Raw genomic sequence first — 25,356 nt, 5'->3', positions numbered from 1 at the left:
ATCCTCTTTCAAGATATTTACGGAGTGAGGGAACTGCTTGTCAAATTTGCACACATGTCGTAATATACTCGAGGTTCCCTAAGTACTTAAGAGTTTTTTTACATAGTTTGCATTGAGACACACATACCGATTTATTTGAAGCGGCCTCATAAATACACCAAAAACGTTTCCCATGCGGCACTTGTGCTCTGTTTCGTTACCAGCATGTCTTCGCCGGTTGTCAATTTTTTTCAATCTCACTAAAGTTCGACCTATTCATTGTGCTGCCCCCACCGTTGCGATAAATGAACTGCGGGCTAACTACCTGGCTACTCTAGTCATGGTAGCTTGACAGCGCAACCTGTCAGGCGCAGCAAGCTGAGCGGGTCCCGCGAAGCTTGGCAGGCCTGCGGGACCCCAGGTAGCCCGTGCGTGCGGGAGCCCAAATCGGCCGCATTACCCACTGTGCCTCAGTACACGCGCACTCTTGTGTTTACGTCGCGGCAGGCTGACCTGTATGAATGGTTGCAGAGGAGCTAGGGGCAAGCAGGCTGCGAGGGGAATTTGTACACCTCTGGAGGTGACACAACAGCAAGATTTCTATAAAGGACGTATCGCAGTTAGAAGCAGCCGCTTTGGGCGTCAACTGGGAGAGGCACTAGGGCCGCCCAGTGCAAGATTGTATACAGTACGTATCACAATTATTAACGATAACTGACACAGGGTAAAATGTACGAGGGGAAAATGTGGAAAAAATGTTCTCGCACCGGCCCTGACGATGTTGCTGATGGCCGGCCGGTGTGGCCGTGCGGTTAAAGGCGCTTCAGTCTGGAACCGCGTGACCGCTACGGTCGCAGGTTCGAATCCTGCCTCGGGAATGGATGTGTGTGATGTCCTTAGGTTAGTTAGGTTTAATTAGTTCTAAGTTCTAGGCGACTGATGACCTCAGAAGTTGAGTCGCATAGTGCTCAGAGCCATTTGAACCATTTTTTTTTTTTTTATGTTGCTGATCGTGGTGGATGGAATCCAACAACTTCCATGCGAGTATAGAATCTATGGATTCAAGAGAGCCATACTCAACGGCATCCAGGATCTCAACCACCTCACGCAATTAGTGCTTGAGAGAACAGAAATTTTACAAAATTGTTAAGGCTTTCGTGGCCACTTGTTGAAAACTGCCTATTGGCTTCTGTCTCGGGTTCTTCGGCCGACGTTCATCTAATGATTTTTCTGACGTTTCGCCAGCACGAGTGGCTGGCATTGTCAAAGCTTCACCCTCCATTGCCGGTGGTGAACTGGAGCCGAGCTAGCGGGCGCAGACTATATGTACCTGGCGCTAACGTCCGAGGGCTTCTCCGCGGTCATTTCCGGTGCGGTTCTCCTCTTGCTACCTGCGACGGTCGTTCGCTGCAGTACGGGAAGCCAGGATCCGTTGACCTTAAGGCTTTCCTCTTTCTTGTTCAAACTATTCGCGTGTTTCTGTATTTCTACAGCTTCTCTGAACAAGCGCGTGTGATAGTGCTTCTCTACAGCCAGAACTTCCGTGTCGGCGAATTTTATTACGTGGTCGGTCTCATTGAGTGCGTGCTCTGCCACGGCCGATTTCTCCACCTGCCCCAACCTACAATGTCGCTTATGCTCGTTGATCCTGGTGTTGATGGATCGTCCAGTCATTCCGACATAAAATTTTCCACATGTGCATGGTATACGGTATATTCCCGACATTGCAAGTGGTTCTTTTCTTCTTCGCCGATCTAAGACACTCTTTGATCTTCCTTGTCGGTTTGAAAATCGTCTTTACGACATGTTTGCGCAATATACGGCCGATTCTGTCCGTCACTCTGGGAATGTATGGCAGAAAGGCCGTACCCGACATTTCTTTTTCTGGTTCCTTACTTCGCCGAATGTTTGGCTCTATTACACTTCTCATATAATTTTTTGGAGTACCCATTGCCCTCAGGACAGTTTCCAGGTGTTGCATTTCTCGTTTGAGGTGTTGGGCCTCACATATTCGTCCTGCTCTCGTTACGAGCGTACTAATCATGCCTCTTTTCTGGCTCGGGTGGTGGTTTGACAGTTTGTGCAGGTATCGGTCCGTGTGTGTCGGTTTTCGATACACGCTGGGTCCCAGGTTTTCGCCGTTCGATCAGGCGTGCATAATCACACAGACACGTCGCCTACCTCAAGTCAGGAAACTAGCTTGTTTGCAGCCATTTATGTATAGTGACGGACACCGTGCCGGCATGTGGAGCACCACGGACTGTGAGCACGGCTAAGGTCGTTGCGGACTGCCCTGACGCGACAACAGACCCAGGCGCGCCGACAATGGTGAGCCCAAAGGGGACTCTGGACGCAGGAGAATCAGCACGTCGTCTTGCCATACGAGTCCCGGTCGGGCATACAGCATCACGATGGAGGACCAGATAGCGCCATGACGACGTCATGGGGACGGTAAATGCTGAGGTGGGACCCTCTACCGTGATTGTGCTCAAGGTCCAGCGTCGCTTACAGCGTGTGACTCCTCTTATTGATACCTACTGGCACTTCCACGATCTGCAAAAGCTGTAATGTCCTTTTTCTCTGCCCAGTCAGTATTCTTCACCTCGTCGAGATACGCGAAAGCGAGGCGACGCAATAGTATTTGTTGCTGCAGTCAATATTTGTTAATTATGTCCGCTCTCTGTACTAATTTTAGTCAGAATCTTTCGTTAATAAGTTTAGATTCATTTTATTACTATTGGCGAACTGCGATGTTTAGCGATTGCCGCCCAAGATGCTCATAACAATTACATTCGCGTTTCAAAATGAATTGATATCTTTGATTTGCGTAGCACATGTACACCAAATCACTTCCTTCAAAAGTCACGCGGTTCATTTAACACAGCACCATGTATTGCCCGTTGAAAATTATTCCCTTTAGTATTCATGTGAAATAAAATATCACTATTATTATTGTCCAAAGATAATCAAATACAAGATACACTTCTCGTCATACTCTATTCGAAATCAGAGGACACTATAGTTTTTCCTGTTCACTCGGTTTTTATTAACACTGTTTTCTTGATATGATTCACTACTATGAATGGTCCGCTTTAGCCCGGTAGTAAATGTCCAAACAGAGTCTTTAACACAAAGTCAAGTTGTGACGCGTGGTTGCTTCGGCAACAACTGAGGTTCTTAAGCTGGGGTAGTGGTAGCGATCTTTTATCGACAGAGAGGTTCGCTGGATGTTAGCGTTATCTCATTTCTGTCAGTTTTCGTACTTTTGGCAATAAATTAAACAAACAGAAATTTGCTTTTAATGGACCTGGCTTTCAATGAAGTTAACAGTTGCACGCAGTGCCGCATGAACTTAAGAGACGCGAATACTCAGGACTCAAGCGCTAAAAGCTCGAACACTAAAATCTCGAACACAAGGACTCCCAGATGCTACAAAATCCCAAACGATAAAGACTCCCATACGCTAAAGATACGTGCATTGGATTTATGTAGTAGTTGTAAAACAAAAGAAAGTTTGTTAGAGACTCTTTGAATAAAGCACGCCGGCCGGGGTGGTTGAGCGGTTCTAGGCGCTACAGTCTGGAACCGCGCCACCGCTACGGTCGCAGGTTCGAATCCTGCCTCGGGCATGGATGTGTGTGATGACCTTAGGTTAGTTAGGTTTAAGTAGTTCTTGGTTCTAGGGGACTGATGACCTCAGAAGTTAAGTCCCATAGTGCTCAGAGCCATTTTTGAATAAAGCTCATTGCTACTTTGCCTATAATACTCTATTCCACTGGCTCTTATTATTTTTTATTTAATTGTATCTACTTTAAAACGGGAATTCGTGATTTTCTATGAAATATGGGACTTTTCACTGCCAGTTCGAATAAATTTTAGCTTCAAAAAAGACCCGATATGTAACGAGGGGTTACAAGCGTCACCACCCCTATGAGGTGGTGAACTACGTGAAGTCTTCCTCTATGACCGCTCTCTATCAAGCGACGCTTCCATGCACTGCTGAGTGCATAGCTGCTATTGAAATTGCTGTCACAAATTCTAATTTCCACTGCTTCCATGAACAGAGTCCCAATAATTCGAAGTGTGAGCCAGGATCTTCGTCTTTGCGAACATAATCTTGTGTTTATTCCTTAGGCTATGCTCGGAAACTGATCATTTTTAAAAGTTATGTACTATACTTAATGTGACGTTGATGTTCAAAACAGCGGTCAACAGTAATCCGTACTCCCACACATCCGCTGCCACACTCACAAGGAACATTACAAAGGGCAGTCAAATGATGAAAAAAAAAAGAAAGTAAACTGTTAATTACTTCAAAAGTAATCATGATACCTGTTAATACACGCGTGCATGCATGTCCAAAGGAACGTTACATCGTACTTCTTAATAACACAGGCACTGCAATATTGTAGACGTTAATGTACAAATGGTAACCCGCGGATTTTTTTATATTTTCACTTAAAGAGTGAGGTTTCCATTGCAAACCTACGGGTTATAAATGAGACGCACCGTTGACTAGTCACAAATCATCACGACTGCTTGTTCTCGGGCTGACTGTCGTGTTTCATAGTGGATTAAACTGCTCAAAAGGCCTGCAACAAAGCCCAGTGGTCTTCCTGTGTGTGGCGAATCCGCATCGTCTAATGGGCTATCTGAAAATAGATAATTAATGTCTTGTTGTGATTCCCTAGACTGCACTCTGCCTGTTGCCTTGGCTTCTCTACCATGCTAAAAATCCGGAAGTCTTCCTTTCTTTTCACCTGACAGACTATTATCTCTAGCTCACAAATACCATAGCCTTTCATCATATGTGCAAAAGTCAAGGCGTATCGAATAAGATGTGGAAACAAGATCGTGGAAACTACAATGCTAGAAGCTTGTGTATCACCCTAATCAATGTATTCATAATGGCACACTCCGTTTATTGACAATCCACAGCGTTTCCTCACAGAACAAATGTGGCTAAAGCGATTATAGTGAGTCTTATTCTGAAACAACTTTCTGTCGATAAAGTTCTAATTGTAGTACAGTAATCTAGAATATGATCAACCGTTATTCCAAGCTATAATTTGCATTGTAAACTGTTGTACGAGGAGATTAATTTGATCGGTAGAGGGCGAACTTTCTAGAGGACACAGTCAGGTAAATAATCTGATAATGTCATCCTATGTAATTCGTAAACTTATGTCGAGATACTCGTACCTTTATGACCTTTTAACAAATGCACAAATCTGAGCAGTAGAACGATTAAGTAGAGTAGAATGATTAAGCCAACACGAAGTATTGCGTTGACGAATAATTTCTTTGGGTTTGTTATTTCGTGTAGATTCATTCCGATTCACTCTTGCTTTTCCGAATGCTGTTGCGTAACTCGATGACCTAGCTGAAATGCCAGGTTTACGTAACATGCCAGGGAGCACACGTTACACTGAAGTCGTTTTCGGGATTTTCTGTAATAACTTCGAAAATGATAGGAAATAAGTTGGAAGATCGTCAGATTTTGCTTTATGTTTTTTCTTCAAGAAAGAGAAGCTCGATCTAGCAGATACTGCAGTAGAAAATGTTAAAATGGCATAGAAGATGGTGTATGCAGAACCAGCTTGGAAATACCGTTTGAAAATTTCGATAATCGTTATCAGGCTTTCTGTTTGCCTAAAAAAGGCACATCGTCTATCAAGGCTGTCGTCGAAGGAAACCAAAGCAGCTTCTTGCAGAAAGATTGCTACAGGGCCTGTCGCGTGAATGTTAGGTGTACTGATTAAGTGCCTCTTATCCACGAGACTTGAACAAAAAATTGCAGACTCATTTCTCTTTACATTTATTTTCGTCCTTTTCTTTTACACGCGTCGCTTCCACTATAAAGAACGCTGCAGCATGCCACTGAATATTTCCGCCTCGTGTGTCACGTTGATCATGCGACATAATACGCATAAATTTGCGAGAAATGTTCACTGGGATGAGGGGCTGCAAACCCTGTGTCCACAAAAACGTTGTGCAAAATACAAAGGCGAAAAACTGTGAACTATCTGCAGAGGGAAAATTTTGTTCCTGATCCCCCCTAGCACTAACAGCCACCATTCCTGTCTCTGCTTTTGACGAGTTAACAGAACTTCACAAAGCCACATTCTTTATTTCACTGTCCCTTATTGACTGAGAAAAAACCTTTGTAAACTAGCGTGTTATCTAAGGGGTAGAAATCTGTATATAGCTTTACTCTAGGCTGGCATTACTGTTACTCTGCCACGCTCAAAAACTTTTGAAAGTCCATGTCTCCGCTATAAAAATGGCAAAAACATACGAAAGTCTTCGCAGAATCAAGAATGCATTTCAGAGTTGGTACTTCTATCTCTATAAATGGCTTTCCTTCTTCATTTAAAAAGTACAACTAAATTTAATCAACGAGAAAGGCAAATTATTTTACAAACAAATAAACTGCTGAAGTGAAATGAAAGGAGTGAATAGAGCATTACAGTTTGACTCAAATGATCGATTGCGCAATTTAATGTGGAAAATATAACAGGGCTCCAGTAAATGACGTCGAGAATTGGAATAGTTCGAAAGAAGTGGTGGTGTTCGTTCTGCGGTCAGACTAAACATGCTAACACAAAGCGGTTCTATCGGGCTGGACCATCGACGCAGACATACTCTGTTCAGATTTGATAAATCAACAGTGTGTAGACTTTCGTTTCCACAACTCCGTACGTGTTTCATTAATCTCCGCTGTAACAACTTGCCTAGTCTTCTGGTAGCCGTCAGGTATTCGAAGAACGAAAAAAAAAAAAAAATCTTCCCTAATTAAGTGAACCGTCTCACCAGGGTTTTCCTTGATATGAGCGCGATGTGGACCCGTAGTTGAGTCACATGATTTGCATCTGGACGAGACTCGGTCGCATTTCCGTCCTGAAAATTTTTTGCTGTGGTTTTCCCGAATCCCTTCTGGCGATTTCAGAAGGCTTATTGCTGATTCTCTTATGGATCCTAGAAATCAATCAGCATCCCGGCAGATTAAAACTGTGTGCCCGACCGAGACTCGAACTCGGGACCTTTGCCTTTCGCGGGCAAGTGCTCTACCATCTGAGCTACCGAAGCACGATTCACGCCCGGTACTCATAGCTTTACTTCTGCCAGTATCTCATCTCCCACCTTCCAAACTTTACAGAAGCTCTCCTGCGAACCTTGCAGAACTAGCACTCCTGAAAGAAAGGATACTGCGGAGACATGGCTTAGCCACAGCCTGGAGGATGTTTCCAGAATGAGATTTTCACTCTGCAGCAGAGTGTGCGCTGATATGAAACTTCCTGGCAGATTAAAACTGTGTGCCCGACCGAGACTCGAACTCGGGACCTTTGCCTTTCGCGGGCAAGTGCTCCAGCATCTGAGCTACCGAAGCACAATTCACGCCCGGTACTCACAGCTTTACTTCTGCCAGTATCTCGACGATCGTGCTTCGGTAGCTCAGATGCTAGAGCACTTGCCCGCGAAAGGCAAAGGTCCCGAGTTCGAGTCTCGGTCGGGCACACAGTTTTAATCTGCCAGGAAGTTTCACATCAGCGCACACTCCGCTGCAAAGTGAAAATCTCATTCTGGAATCAGCATCCCGTTTCTTTTGACTTCTTCCAGATATGTTCGGTTCTAATCTTTGAGTAGGCATCATCTTTCAGATGTAGAACCACGCCTACCAACTTTCGTGTGTGTCGCACAACTCTTTCTTGCGTTTGCGAATATTTATTTATTTATTTTTCGTCAGAGTATTAGCGTCGAGAGACGATCAAGACTAGTGTTGCACAAACCGAGAAATGAAGAGTTCTTGATTCAAACGTGTTCTCTACGTTCTCAAGAACTGATGTCAGTTGTTCGAATTCCACATCCGAGAACGAGACCTCCCGTTCCGCAGATCATGTCATCGTCGCTCGAGACCAGAACGAGAACGGGTTTTGGTTGTTCTCATAAAAGTTCTCGGTTCTCGGAGGTGTATTCAATTCCATTTTGTTCTCGAGAACAGAGTTCTTGATTCCTTGAAGTTCTGAGTCATGCCTATCAGTGCACCCTCACCAGACAGGGCCGACAGCTCGTCTTGCGGAAACGACTGTGCAATGCGCCGGGATATGCAGGGGGGAGGGGGAGGGGGGGTTACAAATACGTGGAAACACCAAAAGCACAACAAACTGTCATGCCAAATATGGTACTGGAAAACCATTAGCATTCAAAATAGCTACCAGTCGTCTCGGAATGGATAAATACAGGCCCTTTAAAGTTTTAAATATAATCTTACATCATTCTCGTTGCAAAATGGTAGCAACTTCAGGTAACGATGATGGCGGTGCATAGCGATCACACACCCTAGTCTCCAAAGTAGACCAGAAAAGTAAATAACATTGTGATTTGGTGATTGTGATAACCGGGGGAGGCGCGACAATTCATCCTCATGCTCAGAAAACGACTCTTGGACGATGCGAGCTGTGCGAACAGGGCGTCTTTCTTCAAGAAAAACAGTATGACATTTGGGTAACAAACATTGTACATGGGATGGACGTGATTGTCCAAAATGATCACATAGTCCTTGGCACTAGTTCGAAATGGTTCAAATGGCTCTAAGCACTATGGGACTTAACATCTGAGGTCATCAGTCCCCTAGACTTAGAACCACTTAGATCCAACTAACCTAAGGACATAACACACATCCATGCCCGAGGCAAGATTCGAACTTGCGACCGTAACAGCCGCGCGCTTCCGGACTGAAGCGCCTAGAACCGTTCGACCACAGCGGCTGGCTTGGCACTAGAGAGACCTTGCAGAGTAACCATTATACTCATGGAATACCACGATATGGCTGCCCATATCGTCGCCGAACTCCAGTCATGTTTAATCTTGGAACATAAACTTACAAGGGGAAGCCACGGCGTTTGGAACGCGGATTTACTGCAAACTTCGTACGCTCGTAGTACTCCATGAGGACAACAAAATGTGTAAGCTGTAGCGCGTAGTTCTCAAGCGTTATTGAGAAAATCGAAAGATAATTTCGGTCGTCAAATATACATAGTATATCTGCGCGTGGCCATTTTTGCCATTTTTGCCGTGAAGCGGCGGCAGCCGAGTGATAGCCGGCACGGTAGCTCAGTGTGTTCGGTCAGAGTGCCGGTTGGCCTCTGTAATAAAAAGAAACTGAGTGGAAGGATCAACAAACAAAAGCACACCTTTAAAAAAAAAAAAAAAAAAAAAAAAGTGGTTAGCGTTCAAGCCACTTAATCGCTGGTTCGATGAATCGAGTCCCGTTCGTCAGTTTCTTTTTTTTATTTTCAACACAATCATTTTCTTTACTATTTATATTACAATTGATATAATGGGAAAATACGCGTAATCGGATGAACTTTTGTTAAATTTACAATGTTATTTGGCTGTCTACAAATTTTTTAATATCGCAAATAATATAATATTCATAACCATCGACCAATCGCATAAAGTGATACTGAAAATGTATGCTTGTCCGTGATTTGAGAAATCCATTATACCTGGAAGGAGCCCGAAACTACCTGTTACCGGCAAGTTTTGACCGGCACACAAGGCTTGCGAGAGATGTACAATTAATCGTCGCTTTCGACATTACAAGTTGCAGGATGGTATTTTTCGTCAAAATATGGAAAACATAAAGTTATGAATATTATATTATTTGTGATAATAAAAATTTGTAGACTGCCAAATAACATTGTAAATTCAATAAAAGTTCATCCGATTACACGTATTTTTCCCATTATATCAATTGTAATATAAATAGTAAAGAAAATAACTCGATCCAGCGATACAGCGATTACGGTGCTTGAACGCTAACCACTCGGCTGCCGCAGCTTCACGTTAAAAATGGCCACGCGCAGGTATTTATTTGACGACCGAAATTATCTTGCGATTTTCTCAATAACACTTGAGAAATACGCGCTACTGCTTACACATTTTGTTGTCCTCATGGAGTATTACGAGTGTACGAAGTTTGCGTAAATCCACGATCCAAACGTCGTGGCCTCCCCTTGTTAGGCAGAAGTTGGAAACAACCAACCAGATGACATTCTTCCATTGCTCAACAGTCCAGGTTTTACGGCTTCGGCACTGATGTGTGGATTTGGAATTCTAGCTTGCCCTGCAATCCCCTGCTTATGAAGCTCCCTTCGTATTGCTTTCGTACTGCCAGATTTTGCGATTGCGACATTCGGCTCTGCAGTGACCTCTGCAGCTGCCATCTTTTTATTTTTCATCAGAGTCCTCATCAATGGCCTTCCATCAGGATCACTCAACGCACACTTACGTCCGCGTTGTGACTTAGCGGATGATGTTTTCCGCTTTCCCTACACCTGGTATGATGCGGTCCCTTTTGAAACACCAAACACTTCGGCTACCATGGTTACGGAAGCACCCACCGCACGAGAACCAACAATCTGCCCATGTTCGAATGCCTCGAGCTCCGACGTGATGCACTTAACGAGTACACACAACACTGTTCTGACCACGATTCACACTTGCAACGTATTGAGGACATTGGACAAGTGCCGTTCATTGTCAAACACAATAGTGCAATCTGCAGACTTGACTGACATCCGCATTTATGTCCAAGCATGCATTTCTAGCGATGTATCCATATTTTTGTCCAACCCCTGTAGGTAGTGGTAGAGGGGGCAGTCAACTTGGAAGCCACAGATCGATACCCGCCTCGCTGTTTTAAGGCTTCAGGGCCGCTTATGTAACGCAGGACACACGCACAGGCTCTCTGGGCTCTGAAGAAACCCGGCCATTCGGACAGAGTTACGCTCAAATCTGAAACCGCGAAGACCACTCTTTACTGGGAGCCGAGGCCGATTAGCATGAGCAACGCTGTTCTTCAACAACAACAACAATCAATTTTGTTTTCTCCATGCTGGTTCTTGTTGAACTCCGTGGCTGTAAATCAGCTGAGAATTTGTGGCTTGTTACGTTCTCCATCAAAAATTCTTAACAAAAATCAGTTATAATATTCCAAATGATATTCTATTTCTCTTATCAATTCGTTATGCAGGTACAACGTGAAAATGTGACCGTACGAGAAAGTTCCTTCTACTTGTGGTAGACGCGTGGGTCACGTTTCGGCTTTTTATCTGTTGAAATTAATCGGAAAGAATAGACTACCTCTAGCAAGTTTAACTGAGGACAGAGAAGACAGGTTGAAAGAAAAATGTCGATTAAACTTTAGGCAAGCATATTTCTCTCAAAATTGAGACTTAAATCATCACTATTGCTTTTTTTTTTTAAAAATACTTTCTCGAATTCTTATTGTGTCGTTTCGATTGGCATGTGCTACATTTCAGAAATTAATGATACTGTAATTCATTATTACTTGGAAGGTTCACATATCGTATCATGGTATAAATTTGCTATCTGCCGCACAGTCGACAGTCCATACTAAATCCGAATCGATATTTATCACCTTTCAATGTGCTCTGTAACATTCTAACTTATACTTCGTAGTGAATAATTTATTTGACCATGCACCTCTCTGTATGCTTATAAGCAGTTAATTTCGTCGAGGGTAGAAAACGCTCATATTTTGATTAATGAAATTAACGAGACACATAACACAGCTTGATTTATTTTATATCTTTTTTTCGCACCAGTTCACTGGTATGTCCAGTTGAACAATGCTTTTTCCACAATGTTTATATTATTATTGCATCAGCTGTCGCATCAAATGGGATTGCATGAAATGGCGGATTAAAGTTTCTATACATCAGATTACCACTAATGACGGACAAGAAAGAGAATGCGTCCGGTCTACTTCAGGCGCAAATTAACTATAATTATGATTTGTGGTCTACGTTATTTCAGGATGAAATTACTCATTGATATTCTCTTTAATATCTGTTATGAAACAATCTAATTCTCTGCTACGGCATAGGCGGTAAATAAAGAAATATTACAATTCTTTACCCATAATCGTTAACCCCGTTGGTTCCTTTCAGTACTGAAGGCATTACTTTTCATTCGACCCTTGTAATAGTAATTCCCAATCCAAAGACTGGTAAAACACCATACGAATCAATACCGATAGTGCAAACGCTTCAAAATAGATGATGAACCACCGCCTGGACCATTGCTAGGTGTTTTGCCGCCCTAGGCTGTAGTTGAAAAATGACTATCCTCTATTTATTTTACTACTATAGGTCTGTCCGATATCCCCTCTCCCACGACCACCACCACCAACAGCCAACGGCACTACAATTCAAATCTCCCATTAAACTAAGGCGAGCAGACGTCCTCATTTTCTGGGGACAGTCGTCAGTTTTCACTCTTTGTCGCCAGTTCTTTAAAGTTGGTTAAGAACAACAAATACATACGTCCTAGTTTAAGGAAACGACAGCTAATTTGTTTGAGAAAAGACAATGCAGCTCTTTTCTCTCTGCGACTGAGCGAGGTGGCACAGTGGTTAGCATATTGGACTCGCATTCGGGAGGACGACGGTTCAAACCCGCGTCCGGCCATCCTGATTTAGGTTTCCCGCGATCTCCCTAAATCGCTTCAGGCAAATGCCGAGATGGTTCGTATGAAAGGGCACTGCCGATTTCCTTCCCCATTCTTCCCTAATCCCAGCTTGTGCTCCGTCTCTAATGACCTCGTTGTCGACAGGACGTTAAACACCAGTCTCCTCCTCTCTCTGCGAGTCTCAGCCTATCAGAGACAGATAGACACTATCTCATTTTTATGCATGGGTATGATGAACTGCACTCACCTTTTACTATGTTAAAAGAAAAGTTTAAAACCTAACTTGTGAATACGTGATCGATTATCGACAGGAAATAACAGTAGAACTAAAAACATCAACAGAACCACTCAATACAACTGGCAATTGACGAATGACCTGCAGTCACAAAAACAAAAAGAGGGACTGAGGGAGGTATAGCATAAAGTCGCGTTATGATCGCAAGGCAGCGAACGTGCACCTCTCCAGTGCTCGGGCGAGATGAATCACTAGCGGGTGCTTTAGTTTTGAGTTAGATAGAGGCAATGTCTTTACCTTTGTCAAAGTAAGTAAAGGCTTATTAAGTAACTGCTCCGTACGCTTTTGAAAATAGTTCGGTGTTTTCATATTTCCTCTTTTTCATTTTTTTTCTCCTCATTTGCCCAACTGTTTCATTGTTTGATTCGAACTTAATTTTTTCTGCTCTTAGCCGCCCCAGGCGGCCGCCCAGTCTTACGTAATGGTAGAAATTGGCCTGACCACCGCTGTGTGTGGCACCTCGAAGCTTCTTATCCATCGAGCAGTACGCAGTGTGAATTTGATGGTACTGGTCCCGTTTCCACTGAAACACCTCCTCCTCGTGGAGGCGTCATACAGATGTTTCGTTCACGCGCTTACTGCACTGATGAGCAAAGCATTACCATTACTGCTCACAGCGGGATTAAACGCCGCCTGGTTGCACTGCGGGCATGCGACGCGGTGCGGAAAGTGCATTACATAAGCGGGGCAGACACAAATGGGAAATCTTTCTAGCGATGACACGGGTCGCAAATAAGGACAAAAGTGACTTTTCCAAAAGCCAAACGGCCCCACATCGGGCAACGAGCATTTTGGAAACTGCGAAACCCGTCGGCCGTAGGTGTGCAACTGTCATGAGCATAATATGGAAAGTGGTTGAAGGACGGTGGAACCACGTGTGGGCGACAAGCTGTTGCATCTCCACACCTCGGAGGCTTGCACGTTCTGTAAAGCAGAGCAGATGGCGACCTGCAGGAGGTCTGATGGCGGATTACAATGCCAGTGCAGGCACGAGGGCTTCAGAGCACGCTAATCATGGAGCTCCACAACAAACCATCGCTACGCGACCCCACGTTCAACCATCGTCGTCATCAATTACAATAGATTAGTGGAAACTTGTCACTTCGTCGTATGAATCACGTTTCTAGTTTTTTACCAGATGGACTGTCATGTCCGGATGCGCCGTCATCCAGGCGAAAACGGCTGCTTGAAATGCGGACCGCGCTACGGGTACAGACTGGCGGAGGCAGTATTCTGCTATGGGAGGCTTTCACCTGGGCTACCATCGGACCTGCGGCAATAACTGATGGCACCATGACAACTGCGGACTACGTGAACGTTATCGGACACCACCTACATCCTTTCATTATACATGTTTTCCCTGAAGGCGATGGTATCTTCCGGCAGGTAACTATACCTACCATAAGGCAATTGGTGTGAGTAGCGCGATAGTGAACTTACAGTGACGTAGTGGCCACCAATTTCGCCTGATCTGAACTCGATGGGACACATATGAGATGTTAAGAGGTGCCAGCTCTGTGCCCACAAACCACGGGAAGTGCGTAACTTGTGCATAGACAGCTTGTGCCACACACCTCTGGAGTCGTACCAAGAACCTGTCGAACTCATGCTACGTAAACCGCTTCTGTATTACGTTTCAAATGAGGTAGTCATAATGTTTTGGTTGATCAGTCTATATCAGCGTGTCTCTTGTTTTGGAGAATGCTTACCAGACTACATTAAGATACTTTTAGTTTCGTCGATTTACTCGTATTACGAGGGTGAGTCAAATGAAAACCTTACATTTTTTTAAAAATATTATTTATTGTGCAGAAGTGGTACAAATCTGTATCACGTTTCAACATAATCTCCCCCACGCTCAGAGCAAGTCCTCCGGGGCTTACAAAGTGCATAAATTCCTTTAGAAAAAAAATTCTTTTGGTAGTTCGTGCAACCACTCATGCACCGCATGCCGTACCTCTTCATCAGAACCGAATTTCTTTCCTCCCATTCCGTCTTTGGGTGGTCCAAACATATGGAAATCACTTGGGGCAAGGTCTGGTGAGTATAGTGGATGAGAAAGACACTCAAAATGCAGGTCTCTGATGGTTGCAACTGTTGTACAGGCAGTGTGGGGCCTTGCATTGTCATGTTGCAAAAGGACACCTGCTGACAGCAATCCACGTCGCTTTGATTTCATTGCAGGCCGCAGATGATTTTTTGGGAGATCTCTGTATGATGTACTGGCGACAGTGGTCCCTCTAGGCATGCTATGCTCCAAAATGACGCCTTTTTCGTCCCAAAAGAGAGTCGGCATAACCTTCCCTGCTGATGGTTCTGTTCGAAACTTCTTTGGTTTTGGTGATGAGGAATGGCGCCATTCCTTGCTCGCTCTCTTCGTTTCTGGGTGGTGGAAGTGAACCCAGGTTTCGTCCACAGTAACGATTCTTGCAAGGAAGCCATTACCTTCTCGTTCAAAGCGCCGAAGAAGTTCTTCACAAGCATCAACATGTCGTTCTCTCACTTCAGGAGTCAGCTGCCGAGGCACCCATCTTGCAGACATTTAGTGAAACTGTGGTGTGCTGACCCATGACAATCTGTAAACATGCTGCAATGTAATTCAGTGTCACTCGGCGGCTTTCCTTCATTATGGCTTCAACTGCTGCAATGTTCTGTGGAGTCACAACTCGTTGTGCCTGACCTGGACGAGGAGCATCTTCCACTGAAGTCACACCATTTGCGAACTTCCTATTCCATTCGTAGACTTGCTGCTGTGACAAACATGCATCACCGTACTGAACCTTCATTCGTCGACGAATTTCAATAGGTTTCACACCTTCACTACGCAAAAACCGAATAACAGAACGCTGTTCTTCCCTGGTGCAAGTTGCAAGTGGGGCGACCATCTTTATACTGATACTGCGACGGTATGTGTGCATCTGCACTATGCTGCCACCTATAGGCCATTCTGCACGCTGTAGCACGCTTACCAACTTACCGGATAACTGCTTGAAATTTCGCTTTGTTATTGCAAATTTAAGGTTTTCATTTGACTCACCCTCGTAATATAATTTTTTGTTGGTTCATGTGATTCTCTGCCAAGCTGATTAATTCAGAAGAATAAATACCTTCAAGGCAATGTTTTAAGAGTTAGCTTCTTTTCCAAAGCCAATCAGAGTTCCATCCATCGTTAAAACACTTCTTGTGTTCATCACAACAAGAGTATTGTCAGGATTGCCCCAGGCAAGTGTGTTATACGCATAAATCATATGTCGGACAGCGTAAGGAGCAGCGTGCGGCTGTTTGCTGATGACACTGTGGTGTATAGAAAGGTGTCGAAGATGAGTGACTGCAGGAGCATACAAGGTGACTTGAACAAAATTTCTAGTTGGTGTGATGAATTACAGCTACTTCTAAATATAGAAAAATGTAAGTTAATGAGCAGGAAAAACAAACCCATAATGTTCGAATACAGTGTTAGTGGTGTGCCGCTTGACACACTCACGTCAATTAAATGTCTAGGCGTTAACGTTGCAAAGCGATATGAAATGAAGTGAGCGTGTGAGAATTGTAGTAGAGAAAGCGAATGATCGACTTCGGTTTATTGGAAGAATTTTAGGAAAGCGTGGATCATCTGTAAAGGACACCGCATATAGGACAGTAGTGCGAGCCACTGTTGAGTAACTTTTGAATGTTTGGGATCCGCCCCTGCTCGGAATTAGGAAAGACATCGAAGCAATTCAGAGGCGGGCTGCTAGATTTGTCACTGGAAGTTTCGAATTATCACGAAAGTATTACGGAGATGCTTCGGGAATTCGAATGAGAATTGCTGGAGGGAAGGCGACGTTCTTTACGAGGAACACTATTGAGAAAATTTAGAGGCCCGGCATTTGAGGCTAACTGGAGAACGATTCTACTGCCGCCAATGTACGTTCCGCGTAAGGACCATGAAGATAAAATTTGATAGATCAGGGCACGTACAGAGGCATACAGATAGTCGTTTTCCCTCGCTCTATTTGCGAATGGAATAGAAAAGAAATTGACTAGTAGTGGTACGGGGTACCCTCCGACACGCACCATACGGTAGCTTGCGGAGTATCTATGAGTTGTAGAATGTTCTTTGTGAGTGAATAGTTTTCCATTGTTTTCTCTTCGTTCAGCGTCATAACTATCCCTTTCATTGAAATTGACTGTTAAACGACTCGTAGAATCGGTAGAAAATGTCAGGTTACTACTCAGTTTATCATCTGAGAAAACAATCAGAAGAGACTTTAGTAGCTCAGATCGCGACTCCGGCGCTCTGCAATTCTACAGAGCATTCGCCAGGCCTCGATTTCATTACGGGAGTGTTGTCTAGAGATCGGTAAGGGCATCCTACCCTGATTCCGTTCACCACAGGAACATGAAGCTGACGATGGGTGCCTGAAGTACCCACCCTTCATCCTGTTTTTCTGCTGAAGCTCGAGAACCACGTCTTGCTGTATGATTGTGATGCCTTACATTTCCACTTTTTCTACCTATATCTGGTATGTTACTATAGAGAACATTTTGGTATAACTATTCTTACATCTGATATACATGGTGTCAATTATTCACTCGTCGTACGTACGCTGTTGTGACAAAAATCATCGGACAGTGATATGCACTTACACAGATGGCAGTAGTGTCGCATGAACGAGACATAAAAGGGTTGTGGATTGGCGGGACTGTCAGTTGTACTCGGGTGATTCAGGTGAAAATGTTTCAGACGTAATTATGGCCGCCCGGCGGAAATTAACGGACTCTGGATGCAAAGTGGTAGTTGGAGCTAGACGCATGGGACATTCCATTTTGGAAATCGTTAGGGAATTCAATTGGTATTACCTGTCACTACGGACTGCGCAGTGATCTACGGCCTGCACTTAACGACCGAGAGCAGCAGTGTTTGCAGACCTCACGCGGCCATGGACCGACGTTGTCAATAAAGCACTGTCAAGCTGATGGTGGCTCGCTAATGGTGCGGGCTGTGTTTACATGTGATGGACTGGGTCCTGATTGTTTTCAGTTACTTGGAGATTATTCGGATCCATTCATGAACTTCATGTTCCCAAATAACGATGATGTTTTTGTAGATGACAATGTGCCATGTCATGGGACCATAGTTGTTCGCGATTGGTTTGAAGAACATTCTGGACAATTCGAGCGAATTATTTGGCCACCCAGATCGCTCGACATGGATCCTATCGAACTGGATATAATCGCGAGGTCAGTTCATGCAAAAAAATCCTGTACCAGCAACACTTTCGCAGTTATGGATGGCAATAGAGGCGGTGTGGCTGAATATTGCTGCAGGGGCTTCCAACTACTTGTTGAGTCCATACCACATCGAATTGCTGCACTGCACCAGGCAAAAGGAGGTTCGACACTGTATTAGGAGGTACCCCATGACTTTTTTCACCTCGGTGTATATCTGATAAGTGACTATGGAGAAAATGTTGGTGTAGCAATTCTATCATCTAATATGTTTTTCATCAGTTAATCATCAGTTTCATAAACATCACCGTCATTATCTTCATCATATGTTACGAACGTAACAAATTCCGTGTCTATTAGAATATTCTGATGAGTTTGTTATCAAGTCATATTTGTTTAGGCAGCTTGCTCGTATGAGTTCACGGAGCAGTCACTCTCTCATACGAGCAAACTGGTCGCTTTGGTGCATTGTAGATGGTGTAGAACAAGTACCGGTTTGTCATGTGACCTTCCACTGCTGACGTAAGCCACAACAGTGAAGTGATAAGTAATGGCCGGTCTGTTGTTTGGAATCAGAGCAGTAAGTTGAGTCAACGTGGAGATGTGTCTGAAGGATAGAAAAGAGCTATCGTGGTTGGATGTACCCTTGAGCGCACCGGGAACGAAGTTGTCTAGCTTGTTAGCATGTCAACACGTACCACACAGCATGTCTACAGGGAATGACATACTGCTCTCAGCAATGCAACATGACGTAAGAACAACAGTCATAATTAGATCCTAAATGAAAGGGAGCAGAGATGAGTCATGCCTCTTCACTGACGATCGGTTAAAAACCTGGCAGGATATAATGCCGTCAATTAATGCAAGTCCATTTCAACTAGTTTTTGAATAAACATTGCGAAGGGAACTGCCTACAACGGACATTTGGTATAGGGTATCGCACAATAAGCCATTTCTCACAGTGGTACATCGAGCTGGAATTCTGCAATGGGCCAAGCACACAGAGACTGGACAGTAGCTGACTGGAGGCATATAGTGTGATTTGATGAGTTGCGATTTAGTCTCTTTTCAAATCATGCAACATATCGAGTGCACCGACGGCTCACTGAACTATTTAGCTTGCAGTATGTGGAGGTGTAGTTCAGGCTAAGCCAGAGGTGGTTCTGTGATGTTTTCTGGGTGTTTTTCGCACTGTGACTTGGCCCCAATCATTCAGGTTACTGTGAACATGAAGCAGGGTGTCCATTTCAAGACTGTCCACATCTGGCAGCTGAGTGATTAGTGTGACGGAATGTCATACCTAACGGCCCGGGTTCGATTCCCGGCTGGATAGGAGATTTTCTACACTCAGGGACTGGGTCTTGTGTTGTCCTTATCATCATCATTTCATCCCCATCGACACGCAAGTCGCCGAAGTGACGTCAACTCGAAAGACTTGCACCAGGCGAACGGTCTACCCGATGGAAGGCCCTAGCCACAGGGCATTTCCATTTCCATTTCAACATTCTCCATGACCAGATGTTGCCCTTACTTCTGTAAGTTTAAGAAAAGTATGCTATGGACACTCCCATCTTCCATTACGACAACAGTCACGTTCACAGGGCTGCACTGATTTCACAAACATTCAGGCACCTCGACTAGCGTGGTAAATCACCCGGCCTTAATCCCATAGCAAATATCTGGAACTACAATGAGGTGACAAAAGTCATGGGATACTTCCAAATATCGTGTCGGACCTCCTTTTGCCAAGCCTAATGCAGTAACTCGACATGGCATGGACTCAACAAGTCGTTGGGGGTCCCCTGCAGAAATAGTGAGCCATGCTGCCTCTACAGCCGTCCATAACTGCAGAAGTGCTGCCGCAGCAGGATTTTATGCACAAACTGACCTCACGATTATGTTCCATAAATGTTCGATGGGATTCATGTTGGGCGATCTGGGAGACCAAATCATTCGCTCCAGAATTTTCTTCAAAGCAATAGTGAACAACTGTGGCCCGGTGATGTGGCGTATTGTCATCCACAAAAATTTCATCGTTGTTTGGGAACATGAATGGCTGCAAATGGTCTCCAGGTAGCCAGACATAAATATTTCCAGTCAGTGATAGGTTCAGTTGGACAACAGAACCCAGTCCATTCCATGTAGACACTGTCTACACGATTATGGAGCTACCACCAGCTTGCACAGTGCCTTGTTGACAACTTGGATCCATGGCTTTGTGGGGTCTGCACCACACCTGAACCTTACCATCGGCTCTTACCAACTGAAAAGGGGAGTCATCTGACCAGGCCACAGATTTCCAACCGATATGATCACGAGCCCAGGAGAGGCGATGTCGTGATGTTAGCAAACGCGCTTGCGTCGATCGTCGGCCATCATATCCTATTAATGCCAAATCTTGCCCCTCTGTCCTAACGGAGCCGGCCGAAGTGGCCGTGCGGTTCTGGGCGCTGCAGTCTGGAACCGCGAGACCGCTGCGGTCGCAGGTTCGAATCCTGCCTCGGGCATGGATGTGTGTGATGTCCTTAGGTTAGTTAGGTTTACTAATTCTAAGTTCTAGGGGCATTTGAACCATTTGTCCTAACGGATACGTTCGTGGTACGTCCCACATTGATTTCTGCAGTTATTTCACGCAGTGTTGCTTATCTGTTATCACTGACATCTCTATGCAACCGCCGCTGCTCACGATCAAGTGAAGACCGTCGGCTACTGCGTTGTCCATGGTGAGAGGTAATGCCTGAAATTTGGTATTCTCCGCACACTCTTGACAATGGATTTCGGAATATTGAATTCCGCAACGATTTTCGAAACGGGATGTCCCATGCGTGTAGCTCCAACTACCAATCAGAGTTCAAAATCTGTTAATTCTCTTCGTGCGACCATAATTACGTCGCAAGCCTTTACATACGAATCACCTGAGTGCAAAGACAGCTCCGCCAGTGCGCTGCCCTTTTATAACTTATGTACGTGAAACTACCGCACTTTTATCACATTGGTGAAATGTAGCAATAACATCCTCACAATTTGGTAGCTCTACATCTACATCTACATCCATACACTGCAAGCCACCTGACGGTGTGTGGCGGAGGGTACCTTGAGTACCTCTATCGGTCTCTCTTCTATTCCAGTCTCGTATTGTTCGTGGAAAGAAGGATTGCTGGTATGCTTCTGTGTGGGCTCTAATCCCTCTGATTTTATCCTCATGGTCTCTTCGCGAGATATACGTAGGAGGGAGCAATATACTGCTTGACTCTTCGGTGAAGGTTCTCGAAACTTTAACAAAAGGCCGTACCGAGCTACTGAGTGTCTCTCCTGCAGAGTCTTCCACTGGAGTTTATCTATCATCTCCGTGAGGCTTTCGCGATTACTAAATGATCCTGTAACGAAGCGTGCTGCTCTCTGTTGGATCTTCTCTATCTCTTCTATTAACCCTATCGGGTACGGATCCCACACTGCTGAGCAGTATTCAAGCAGTGGGCGAACAAGGGTACTGTAACCTACTTCCTTTGTTTTCGGATTGCATTTCATTACGATTCTTCCAATGAATCTCAGTCTGGCATCTGCTTTACCGACGATCAAATTTATATGATCATTCCATTTTAAATCACTCCTAATGCGTACTCCCAGACAATTTATGGAATTAACTGCTTCCAGTTGCTGACCTGCTATATTGTAGCTAAATGATAAGGGATCATTCTTTCTATGTATTCGCAGCTCATTACACTTGTCTACATTGAGATTCAATTGCCATTCCCTGCACCATGCGTCAATTCGCTGCAGATGCTCCTGCATTTCAGTACAATATTCCATTGTTACAACCTCTCGATATACCACAGCATCATCCGCAAAAAGCCTCAGTGAACTTCCGATGTCATCCACAAGGTCGTTTATGTATATTGTGAATAGCAACGGTCCTACGACACTCCCCTGCGGCGCACCTGAAATCACTCTTACTTCGGAAGACTTCCCTCCATTGAGAATGACATGCTGCGTTCTGTTATCTAGGAACTCTTCAATCCAATCACACAATTGGTCTGATAGTCCACTTTCATCATCAATGAGTGGCTTTAGCTGGATACAGGATACTGTAAGAATCTCGTGGACGCTAAACGTATTAACATGTCTTCTGGGGTCGATTAATTTTTTGTTGAGTGTGCTTACGCGTAAATAGCCAGCGTTGTTAGTTCTTTCTAGGTATATTATCGTACATGGCGAGCCAGTTGCTAGAATGAAGAACAGTTGGGGTCGTTGGCGCCTGGCGGTAGGACGCCCGACACCAGCAACTTGCAGAGGTGACACGCTACTGCTTTTCTGAATCTGTTGTACCAAAGATTGTAACCTAGTTTTTCCTTTTTCTTAATTTTGCAGTGTACGGGAAGACTCGTGTGGTACGCGGCTGCGGCTACCTGACGGATGACTCGAATTCCGACGGCCGCTCGTGCTTCCAGCGATCGGGCACACACGATGTGCACGTGCAGTACTGCACGTGCAACGAGGACCGCTGCAACTCAGCGCGCTCGCGGTCTGGCCCGGCGGCGGGTGCGCTGCTGGCGATAGCGTTGTTGGCGGCTGGCGCAGGCGCTGGCGCCAGTGTGTCGGCTGCCCCCAGCGCCTTATAACGCCGCCTCGCCGGCCGGCTGTCGCCACACCAACCATCCGACCTCCAGGCAGCACCAGCAGCAAAGCCCGCTAGCAGAGACGCCACGGAACGCCAGTTAACCCGCGTTTGCAAAACCTCTCGCGTCGCAGTCGACACCTACGTCTCGCCACGACCCGTCACCCGCCTTCAGTTACGTTTCCCACACGAGCCTCGTACGCAGTGTCGTATCGAATGTTTAAGTTTAGATTTCACACACCCAAAATCTACTGCTTTTCAGTCTCCCCTGTACTTTCTTTTCTTGCAAAATTCGCTTAGTTTAGAAGCGTTGCAGTCTGTGTTCAGTACCTCGTCGCATTAAGCACGAAGTAATCGCACATTTACCACGGTTTGTGCGTTGGAAGTATATATGAAACTGATTTATTTTTCACGAACAGCACGAATATTTCATTCGAATAGAGAGGCAATACTTTCGGTAACAAATACAGAATGTCGGCATGCAGTAAAAGAAATTAATGGCAAAGCGACATGAGAAATACTTCTTTCACTAAGCTATTTCTCCGATTCACAAGTCACACTGTCTCTAATTTTGATGTGGCTTACCGTACTACGGAACAAAAAGAACTGTACATCGATTGATTAATTAAATTTAACTGTTTAGACAGTACGACATCCAATCGACAGTCCAAATCAGCCAATATAAAAATCAGTACAACAAAGGTACTAAGCAACAATTGCTTCATACTCGGCTATTTCGATAGCAGTCATTAGCCTATAGATATTGTAATTAGACTGTTCTGCGTTAAAATTGTAGTGGTGGAACTGTGATGAGAAGAACCATGTAATTCGTACAGAAATTACTAGACCATTTAACTGTGTTACGACACCGGTGGTATTGCAAATGCGCAGTTTGTAGCGAGGAAAAAACACAATGTAGCATAAAATGTAGTAGGCGTCACGCTTGAGGAAGACGTTTAATGCTACAAGATTGCAGCAGAGCAGAATTTTGCCAGAAGGATTATTTGATTTTTTTTTTTTTTTCAGATCACTTGCAAATTTCTTACCAGATGACGTATGAGGTTGCCTGCGTGTAGATGCGTTAAGCCTTTGAAAAAAAGTTCTATTTAAAAGTTATAATAAGTAGGGTCTTAAGTAGTTAAGTGTATTTGTAAACCAAAAGTATTATGATCAGCAGCTCGTCTGTAGTTGGATAGTTGTATACACGATGGAAAATAGTTCACGAATGAGATCCAGAAATACGTATCAACCACAGTGAGGAAGGGAAACCGTAATATTAAAGACACGTTGCTGGGAAGTGTTTCAATACAACGTGAATTTTGCTTACTACATGTGGCTCATGCTTGATCGATGTAAAGAATGAAACTGCAATTTTGATAAAGTAATATGGTAGAAGCTATATAATGTGCGTGAAGTGTGGCGACATTGTTTGTTTCTTCATCTTTCATTTTTGTGTCGCTGATAAAATGTTAATTGTCATGGGCAATAACTATAAAGCAGAGCAAAAGAATTCATGTAATTATTAAATGTTCAGTTATTGTGTTATATTTGCATGAATAAAAAATAATAAGAACTAGAATGTTACAACTAATGATATTCTTCACGTACCTCATAAAAAGGAAATGTAAGTAATGTTGGTTTAGTTACAAATATTGTAGCTTGTGACGTGAAATCTTTTGAGCTTTCGGTTAAGTAACCATTGCATACTCTGTAAGGAAAAAATAATTCTTTACTATTTTTTTATAATACACTTGGAGACTGCTCACAATAAGAACAACAGGCTATGTTTACAACAATTATGTTAATCTACCATTTTTGAGTTAATTAAAACACTACGATATCAGCATTAGTAACCATATGTTCCAAAACTACTTGCAGTGACATGAGGATGCAACACACTCACCTATGCAGAGTTAATTACACTAATTGTTCGGCTTAAGTCTGCTGGTGGTATGCACTGGGCAAATGTGATGAATGCGGGTGGCCTATTATAGTTTTATTAAATAACTATCAAAAATAAACCAAGTAATTTCAGACCGACACTGCCTATATCTCACACCATTAGTATTCCTGTGCAGATTGCTCAATTTAGACAACATGAAATGCTGGAATACCCTTCGGCCTCTGTTAAGTATGATGACAACCTGTCAGCATACAGTAATCTGTGGAATATAAAACTGTCTTCTGTTAATCAGACTGGCCATAAATAACTATTTATACCGCTATAATGAATTCAGTATAAACAAAGTATACAAAAATTTATGTCAAGGAACTTCCTTGTAGAAAATTAAGTGTTACAGTGATTATATTACTATCAAACTGCAATAAATGCTTTGTGGTCTGATATCATATTAGACTATTTCTTAACTTCAGTGATCCATTTGTCAATATTGTTCAATACTCACAAGAATAACTTGTTACGTTAATGCTTCCTTTATTAATGTATATTACATAACACACATACCTCAAAACCAGATGCAGTGTGGAATTTGGATCATTCCTGCTTTGGCTTCATTCAGTATTTTAAATGTATAGCATCTTTCTGTTTAAGATCAATTGGATTGCGTACTAAATCAGTAAGTGTAATGGCTGGTTTTCTACGTATATATATTTGCACACAGTGTGTTAAAAATGAAGCTTCTGTTAAAATGTGTCAAAACGTCTCAGAGTTTTTTTTTTTTTTTTTTTTTTTTTTTTTTTTTTTTTTTTTTTTTTAAACCCTTAGCAGCCCATACAACATGGTCTGATGTGTGTCTCG

At 43.8% G+C, this 25,356-nt stretch overlaps 1 protein-coding gene across 1 annotated transcript in view; it reads left to right on the top strand.

The window, feature by feature from the left end:
• LOC124614230 overlaps positions 1 to 24,448 on the top strand; it is a 412,079-nt gene extending 387,631 nt beyond the window's left edge. The window contains exon 4 of the mRNA XM_047142926.1: positions 22,352 to 24,448. Within this exon, the coding sequence (XP_046998882.1) occupies positions 22,352 to 22,602 (251 nt within the window). The 3' untranslated portion in view covers positions 22,603 to 24,448. The remainder of the gene's footprint in view (positions 1 to 22,351) is intronic.
• The last annotated feature ends 908 nt before the right edge of the window (positions 24,449 to 25,356 follow it).

This window comes from Schistocerca americana, chromosome 1, assembly GCF_021461395.2.
Source record: "Schistocerca americana isolate TAMUIC-IGC-003095 chromosome 1, iqSchAmer2.1, whole genome shotgun sequence".
Lineage (NCBI taxonomy): Eukaryota > Metazoa > Arthropoda > Insecta > Orthoptera > Acrididae > Schistocerca > Schistocerca americana.
This window is presented reverse-complemented; position numbering and strand designations above follow the sequence as displayed.